The sequence below is a fragment of the Clupea harengus genome, chromosome 4 (genome assembly GCF_900700415.2).
Source record: "Clupea harengus chromosome 4, Ch_v2.0.2, whole genome shotgun sequence".
NCBI lineage: Eukaryota > Metazoa > Chordata > Actinopteri > Clupeiformes > Clupeidae > Clupea > Clupea harengus.
The window spans coordinates 2567543-2576697 of record NC_045155.1 but is presented as its reverse complement, the minus strand read 5'-3'; the positions used below and the strand labels follow the sequence as shown (position 1 = coordinate 2576697).

At 45.3% G+C, this 9155-nt stretch overlaps 1 protein-coding gene across 4 annotated transcripts; it reads right to left on the bottom strand.

The window, feature by feature from the left end:
- Positions 1-472: 472 nt before the first annotated feature.
- Positions 473-8856, bottom strand: zgc:153867 (uncharacterized protein LOC337226 homolog). 4 transcript variants are annotated; one of them, XM_031565781.2, is made up of 7 exons: positions 8718-8856; positions 7908-7935; positions 5743-5901; positions 5424-5597; positions 5056-5133; positions 3491-3526; positions 473-1322 (listed from the first exon to the last, which is right to left on the bottom strand). In XM_031565781.2, exons 1-6 carry the CDS (start codon positions 8718-8720, stop codon positions 3498-3500), a joined length of 471 nt encoding a protein of 156 aa, XP_031421641.1. In that variant the 5' UTR covers positions 8721-8856; the 3' UTR covers positions 473-1322; positions 3491-3497. The 4 variants fall into 4 exon arrangements, with proteins under 4 accessions (XP_031421641.1, XP_012679720.1, XP_012679718.1 ...); XM_012824266.3 differs by having other exon boundaries at positions 5758-5901; positions 8718-8852; XM_012824264.3 differs by lacking the exon at positions 3491-3526 and having other exon boundaries at positions 8718-8855.
- Positions 8857-9155: the final 299 nt, after the last annotated feature.

Below are 9155 nucleotides of genomic sequence, written 5' to 3'. Positions count from 1 at the left end.
TTTAGAGTTAAACCCCACTTAAATATGCTAGAAAACCAATTAATGAAAGAAACAGCAAAAAAAAAAAGATTACCTATTCATTTTGTTTTTGAATAATATAATAAGAATAATGAACATAAGATTTGTCAGTCATCTGATTACACACATTTCAGAGAACTTCCACAACCAAACTTCTATGGTAATTTCATCCATTCTAGAATGTTATTGAAATTAAGTGCAGATACAATGTTATGCCTTGGTTTAAGCCCTTCAACTCTATTTCAAAATCACAAGTTTTTGAAATGTAAATTCTATAGTTTGTGAATATACATTCAAAATTAAAACAGGACTCTAACCCCAGGCTGGGAGATGCCCAATGTTTGAATCCTCAAGAAGAGCTTTTCAAAGCAGTTAATAATTACTTCAAATGCGTTAAAAGTTTTTAAGTGTGAATCATAAAACAGGGTTAAATAAGATGCGCAAACACCTCAAGTCAGTTTAAGGTTTGTTTTTATTCAAACATGGAATCTTACATGGATTAACATAAAACCTTGGGTGAGTTTAATTTGTCTTCACTTCAAATTCATGATTGGTTGGTTGCCTCGGACATCGATTCTCTGCATAGCACTGGCAATGAGGGGAGCCTTGACAAGAGAGCCACACGGAGCGTATACTGACCATACTTGGCAGCCAGTCCACTGGGGCATTGTCTCTCTCTCTCTCTCTCTCTCTCTCTCTCACTAAAACACTCACTTTCTCTCATATACACACACACACACACACACACACACACACACACACACACACACACACACACACACACACACACGCCAGTGAGTAAGCATTACATGAACGGTGGCGTTTTACAGAAGTCGGGGGCGGCTGTGCTGCATCTAAGGAGGGTATTATTGCAGGTTTGTGTCAGCACACGGTTACGGTTCTCTCTCATGCAGGTCTGATTCCAGAGCGCCCGGTGGTGAAGAGACAAAGACAGCGGGGAGGAGGAGCCTAACTGAGTGGGGTGGGGTGGGGTGGGGTGGGATAAAGGCACTTCTGAAAATAAAAACCCAAATGAGGACCAATGCAAGAGCAGGGGAACGAGGGGAACGAGGGGGTGGGGGGGGGGGGGGGGGCGCATGAGGCTGGAATGCACTGGCTTCAGGGAATGGACAAAATAAAGGGGGGGTGCGCGCGCATGTAACAGAAATGTATCAGGAAAAAAAATAGAAATTACTCAATTAACTAAAAAAAAAAAAAAAAACTGGGAATGAAATAAGAATAGAAGCACAAAAAAAATGTCATGGTCCTGCATCTTCAACCGTTCATAACCATCCTGACGAGTTCTGCGTAGAGAGAAGAGAGAGAGAGAACAAAGTCAGTCCATTGGTTGACAGTGGAGGAGACACAGGCCCCTGCTACAGCGTAAACTCCTGTCAACACAGTGCCTGTGGCATCTCCCTTTATGGCGCACAGGACAAACTGCTGGAACAGAACTACAAGGCACTTCCCCCTTCCTATTGCATCTGCTGGGCTGACTGTATACGGAGTCTGTAAACTCAAAACTATTTTTATCCTCAGGGTCATAAAGCCCGAAGAAAGGAATTCCTTACCATAATTGCACTGATAACCATTCTGTACCATTATCATATCTGATTCATTCTGAAAGCCAAAAAGGCCAAAAATTAAAAAAAAATAAGAATACAATGAATTTAATAACACCTAAAACAGAAGAGGGCTTAAGACCATCACATCCTGCCACTTTTTTCCATTGCGCATAATCTTCCCTGTGCTTAGACTCATAATCTTCCCTGTGCTTAGACTCATAATCTTCCCTGTGCTTAGACTCATAATCTTCCCTGTGCTTAGACTCATAATCTTCCCTGTGCTTAGACTCATAATCTTCCCTGTGCTTAGACTCCTGACGTTTTTTTGCCTTTTTGGGATGCTGTAGCAGGGCGCTGGTCCCCACTCTTTACATACCACATTATATACCTCTTACACACACACACACACGCCACCACCCTCTTACAAACCACCACCCTCTTACACACACACACACACACACACACACACACACACACACACACACACACCACCACCCTCTTACACACACACACACCACCACCCTCTTACACACCACCACCCTCTTACACACCACCACCCTCTTACACACTCTCACACACACACACACACACACACACACACACACACACACACACACACACACACACACACACACACACACACACACACACACACACACACACACACACACACACACACACACACACACACACACACACACACACACACACACACACACACACACAGAGAGAGAGAATATGTCCAGTCTCACAGGAGAGAAAACAAAAGCCACAGGAGAGATGGAGTGAGAGATGGTCTCTATCTCCTACTCAGCCAGAGAGCTCAAGAGGGGTTTGACCAGTTCTAGGATTCAAGAATTGGTTAGAGAAGCTCCTCCAGGTTTCTCCTCTACAGGAGGCAGAGATGAGGCGAGGCTAGGACAGGAGAGGAGAGGAAGGGGGGAATGGGGGAGAGAGAGAGAGGGGCAAGAAAGCTATCAATCCCGTCAGGAGGAAGAGGCCAACGCCAGCAGAAGAACAGCTCACTGCAACTGGTTGGTTAGTGAGGAAGAGGAGGGGGGAGGGGGAGGGGGAGGGGGTGGCGGCAACACCAGGTTCAGGGAGCAGAGGTCTGATGGAAATTCATCCCCATGGCCACAGAAACACAGTTCATCTCGTATGGCATGGGAAACCATTCCATGAACAGATGAACAAAGGCAACGGAGGCACTCGTTCTGCGAGTCAACCACATTTTTTTTAGGGTGTGGCTAATCACATATATGACTATCTGTTCTTTCTCAAGGGAACAAAGAGACTGGAGAAACCAGTAGTCGGGCCTGTGGCCCAATTTGACTCCCACCCCCACCAACGGGTCATCATCGCCCTGCTCTCTGTTACCACTGGCTGCCCCCCCCCTTCCCCTTCCCCTTCCCCCAGCACTCTAGACCTGTGATGCCCCTGAGCCCAGCCAGTGAGGGGCAGAGGGGCTGCCCGACACATGCAGAGGACATGCTGCAGCCAGGGCCAGACACAGCACTGCACAGGAGGAGGAGGAGGAGGAGGAGGAGGAAGAAGAGGAAGAGAGGTCAAGATCAAAAACATGTGGAAACCTCCATGCTCCACAAAACTAAGAGCACCCAGCCAACACGCTCTCCTACCGCAGCCGCCGGCCCCCAGTCACCCCTGTGTGAGGAGAGGCTAAACCTCCGGTCGCCGGATTGGACTACTAAAAACAGCAATCATCGCTAGATGGCCTTTTTTTCATCTTAACTAGCGCTCGCGGCGCAGGTTTAGCTGCAGTTGCGGTACAGGGGTGAGGGGTGGCCGTGGAGCTGGAGGAACCGCTCTCCTTCGCTGGAGGCGCTGCTGGCGGGGACGGTGCTTGTAGGTGTGGGTGGAGGAGGAGGAGGGGGGAGGTGAGCCCATACCCGGCACTCAGCCAGACATGATGGTGCGAACGAACGCTGTGGAAGGAGCACAGGTCACAGAAGACATCAAACAGCCGTCATTAGCCCTTCTCCATCCCAGGCATGGGTTTCTCTTACGCTGTGCTAGACATAGTTTGTTTGGCCTATCTAGTGAGCACTTAACCATGGAGTTTAAATATCCCCTTTTACTGAGAAGGTAAGGCAGCCTGGTGACTTCAATGGGACAATGACTCGCCGCCGTTTAGTTGGTTGCTACGTCCTTATTAGAATTCACAATTTACATGTTTATCAGATGACTCTTTTATCGCCACTTAAAGGTAAACTTTGCAATAGGATATAGGGCCATAAAAAGACCTCATTTGTAAATGAAAGGGTGTGCCAGCAATTGACCTTTCACCAGAAGCGAATTAACCACGCCCACCAACTTGATGGGAGGATGTTATGACAATATCTGACATCCGAATGTAGTGTCGTTGAGAACAGTAATGGCAGAAACCACCAAAAAAAGCAGTGCATTGCCAGAGACTTTCAGTGATGTATTGTTGGAAAAACCATTAATTCCTTATATCATCCTGTCCATGGCAGTAGGGGTTACACTAGATACAGTCCTGAAGTGGAGTGATACATTTAAAATATTAAAATGACCACCAAAGGGGACAACTTTAAATCATAACAACTCCACTATAAAGAGTGTGCAGGTCCCAATCAAAGAATGCAAAACCCCATCAACTCATTCTAAAACACAGGCCACAACCAACTTAACATTGTGGACCAATCCTGCTCCTGCACTGCCGTGCAAGTTAATCGTTTCAGTTATTACTAGAATCGTTATCATTATCTATCGCCATTATAATTGCATGAAGATCTGCCTTCATTAAGTAAATGAGCCTAAGAGTGACATGTCCGATAACGCTGTACAGTGAGCCAAGACTGCAGTACATCTCTGTTGCTTGATACAAGCTGACTTTCTTGTGCAATACTTAAGGGTTCGTTTCTGTAACATTAAATACCTTTATTTCTTGATACTGGTAATAATCAGTGTGTGGATTAAGTGAACGTAGTATTACGTTGCCTATGTCAGCAAGCTATCTATATATCTGGCTAGCAGCAAGTTTGGACCAGTTTGTCTGTCAAAATGGCAGATAACAACAAAGTTTATAATATCAGCCTTCTGATTGGTTAGACTGCCTGTCAAACTCCCGGAGAAAGGTCAACTGTATTGGGCATCAGTGGACAAATTGCGCTTCTTTGCCAAACACCAGAGAATGCTTCAAGCAGGGCAAGATCTTGCACAGTGTGCCTTTAAGTGTCCGATTCCTTTCTAGTTACAAACATTTTAGACATCTCTCCACAGAGGGTGTTACAGTTAATGAGAACAATTCAGTTCCAGAATCTCGACATTCTGTACCGCCATTGTTATTGTGAGCACATGCTGCTTGCTCACATTACGTGGTACACAAACAAACACACACTGGTGGCAGGCAAACAATTGGTTAGACAGTCACTGTTTCCTTCACAACTGGTGCAGCGTTTTCATCAACACACACTTCCGCCCTCTCTCTCACCTTCGTAGTTGATGCAGCCGTTAGCATCCTCGTGTCCTGCTAAGAGCGTCTCTACCTCCTCCTCAGACATCTTCTCCCCTACAGAGAGAAATGGGAGTGGATGGTCATATTTATGCTTCTTATGTGTCAACAAGAGCATCCTTTTGCTAGTCAAACTCCATCATGCCAACACGGAACTTGGCTCACTATATACATAACATATACATAAGTATAATACAAATGGCATAGTTTGAGAGGCTTTAAGGAGGGCAATTCAACACGGTAGAAGACACATTTGCCCCTCTACCTGCAGAGACTCTGCTATGCTGGCTGACCTGATTCCAGAGGAAGTTTTAAAAATACCCCTCCCAGGAGCCCGGCGGCCTTACCCAGCGTGGTGAGGACGTGGCGGAGCTCGGCACCCATCACTGTGCCGTTGCCCTCCTTGTCGAAGACGCGAAGGCCCTCCACAAAGTCCTCGAACGAGCCCTGATCCTTGTTTTTGGCGATGGCCTGCAGCATGGGCAGGAACTGCTCAAAGTCCAGCATCTTGTGGTTCATCTCTGGAGAGGGAGGTGAGGAGCAATTCATTAGCAACTCTTTGTGTGAGACACCAGGAAATGGGAGGGGCCTGGACTTTCATCAAGGAGATATAATTAATATGTTTGTTTTGTGTGGAGTATTTAATAAACATCCGCAGTGCTGTACCGAAAGACTTCTCACCCTCGGCTTTAGGGTTGCCCAGGACCTTGAGAACCTCAGCGTTGACGGGGTTCTGGCCGAGAGCCCGCATGACATCCCCGCACTGGCTGAAGCTGATCTTGCCATCGCCCGTGCGGTCGAACAGGAGGAAAGCCTCTTTGAACTCTGAAGAGAGAGGGGCACCCAATGACAGTGCTTCTTACAGGAGGTGTACAGTGAATGATTGTGAGGGGGGGGGGGGGGGGGGGGGGGGGGAGGACGAGACGTAGGTTGAGAGACAAGAGTAACAGGGAGAAAGCAGATGAGCACAAAAGCAGAACAGAAGCCATGAGTTGTGTGGATTTGGGGGTTAATTAACAAAAGGAAATCGATAAGGAAACACTGTTCACATGCACAGGATGAATAAGTGGCACTGACACCACCATGACGGGGCCACACTGACCCGATGAACACTTAACTCATGGGACTGAAAATAGGACTCCTGGCCACAACTGGGACATTATTAAGAGCGAGTACTGACTGCCTTTATTGACCTGCTGTGCTCATCTAGGGGAGGAGTCAGCTGTGTCATCTTATCTGTCCTGTCTGTGACAGGCCACTCACTGCAAAGACAGGCAGCTGAAATCTAATCAGAGGACAGGTAATTACAAAGACTCCCGCAGCATGATCAAGGGCCAGGAGCAACCCCTCCAGCCACTTCCAGACGCTTCACAACAGGCCCATTCAGTTAACAGACAAAGGCAGAACAGACACTACAAACAAGTAAGGGGCAGAGACACGCCTCTGATGTCATACCTTACATAGCAAAGTCAAAGCAAGCACATTCAGTTAATATCTCACATTCCAGACTTGCATCAATTTCTAAGGATATGTCATCTGACAAACGAACACGTCTGTTTAAATGACACACGGAAGCCGAAAGGGCAAAGGATGCAACTGAAATGGTTTTACAACCAAGGCTGGTACGACACAATACAAAACCGACAGACTGACTTGGAAACCATTTGGCCTTGCTTAACACACAATGATTAGTCATGTCAATTGCCAAACTAAAAAACAGGAAATAACAAAACTGAGAAAAACTAGATTAAAAGTTAGAATAAAACCCCCAGCAACTAATTAACAGGGGGGGCTCTACTCTATTCCCCACAGTCCAGACTGTGATGTTTTCCTCTTCCTGTTGGCTGGAATGTGCCTGTTTCGTGCCTTGCTCAGACTGGAGCTCTTTCACCATATAAGGCAGTAGAGAATAGCGGGAGGGGTGAGAGGCATTATGTCAAGCATGCTAGGCCTACACTAAACAGCGGATGGAACTCGACAACTCCAGCGCCAAAGTCCTAAAAAGGCAACAGAGGCAGAGCGCATAATGAGTCAGTTAAGTTAAGGATAAGAGAGCTAAGATATACAGCTATTGCCCCACAATAACACAATGCAGAGATATTCACGTTAAGACCATGAATAAATGAAGGACGCCTTCTGCTACCGTTTCCTAAACCACTTTACTACATTAGCAGTCGCTAACCACATTCCAAAAGAAACTGAACGCTCACTCCCATAACAAAAGAATTGGGATCAGTAGAATCAGTAAGACAAGGCAAGGTGTGATATGAATTCAGAGGGATGTTAACTTAAATGTGTACGCGCTCTCATATCTACATTTTTGCACAAAATGTGTCAATGATCAGGCATTTTCACCCAACAACAGTGATGCACAGCAACCGAACTAGAGTAAAATATAGCTCACTTGAAATTAGTTGAATGTTAACGTTACTGTCTGGATTAAGGTCACACAGCCCAAACTGAAAATCATATTAAGCCAATGTGATAGTGCTATTTTTTCCCTTTAACACATGCTTCAACACAGACAACACGAAACACTGCAGACTTCAAATGGGTGGCACGGGTTTGTTTTAGAAATGTGCCTAAACTTAGAACCCTTCTTCAGAAACTCACCGTGGATTTGATCCAGGTTAAATTCAATCTGTAAAGGACAAGGTTTAGCAGAAGGAATATAACAAACGCAAGGAGGAAAAGGGGGTTCAGAGTCAGAGGACAAAATAAAGGAATGAGAATAAGATGGTGATGAAGGAATGGTGGGGAAAGGAAGATAGAAGCACAAAAAGGTAGATGGACAAGGCACTGGCATGCAATTATGACAGCGTTTCACTTACCAATAATCTGATCTTCTGAGAAGTCCGACTGTTTAAAGAAAGGGTTGTGAGTGAGCATGATGCGAGGTGTGATTGATGAACTGTGTCATTTAACTCAACGAACGAGTATCATTTTTTCTTATAACGCGTTGGCGTTAACGTTAATCTGACATTTCATGGGTTTAGCATTGGCTACAGTAGCATCTTCTACCTAGCTAACAAGAATCCAGGTAAACGAAAGCCACATATCAGATAACAGTTAACAGTAGCGTTAACTGCCTATTGAACGCCTAAGACATTTCAGAAGATGAGACATGTACAAAATCAAGATATCAATTGAATACTGTAACTAACTTCGGCCATCTGGCTTATTCTCTATGTTGGCTAAATGTAGCCTGCTGAACTGACGCTGACTAGCTACACTACTAGCCATCGCGGATGCAACGTTAACAAGAAAACGTTCAATTTGCTAGCAGCCTAGGATGCTACGCTATTTTCCAAAATCGTTAGCTTCTACTGGAAGATCACATTGGAACTAACGTTACAGTGTAAATTAACACCATTTTGAGGCGATTTTTTATTTGGGTGTGGTCAGTTCCCCAAGCCAAACGCCAGTAACATAACATCTAGCTTGCTAGCTACTAATGTTAACGTTAGTTCTTCGACATTAGCCCGCTAAACCCGTCACAAGGTAACCCCGACTGGATACCCATTCCCGTGCCTATACAATGACAGATATGTTTGATAAGCTATCAACTTGCTCGCATATTTAGAGAAATGACATGGAGCTATTTTAAAATAATCAAAGAGGGTAAAAGTCCACTAGCCTACCATGTTTGCGGTTGGAGGGGAGAGTCGTCTCACAGACCGAGGGCAGAGACAAGAATGTGAGAAGAAGGAAGTAAGTAGGCCAGTACATAGAAGACTGAATCGCGTTAGAGCATGCCCAGAAAGGCATGGGCCGGGAACTGTAACATGACCCTTCAGTTTGTGGAAGACAAGACACTCCCACCTTTGGTGTGATGTTATCTAACCACAGCTCGATTCGAAGCATTTTTGGCAAGTGGTAATGGTTTGAAAGTCTATTCAACTGTCATTTAACGAGTGAGTTGAGTGATTTTCATGAATAAATGCACAATTTTACCACAAAGTAGACTGATGAAAGGTGTGGATGAGAATGAGTGACATGTTGTTGAGTGTTGGATGGGCAAAATTACAGAATATTGAATACTACAGAATATTGTTGTAATTTAAAAGCAGCAGCATTGT

Coding starts and splice junctions, on each gene's coding strand:
- zgc:153867 (XM_031565781.2), bottom strand. Junction 5,902..7,907: donor CTCAGAAGATCAGATTATTG/GTAAGTGAAACG, acceptor CTCTCTCTTCAG/AGTTCAAAGAGGCTTTCCTC. Junction 3,527..5,055: donor CGGCTGCATCAACTACGAAG/GTGAGAGAGAGG, acceptor CTCCTTCCACAG/CGTTCGTTCGCACCATCATG.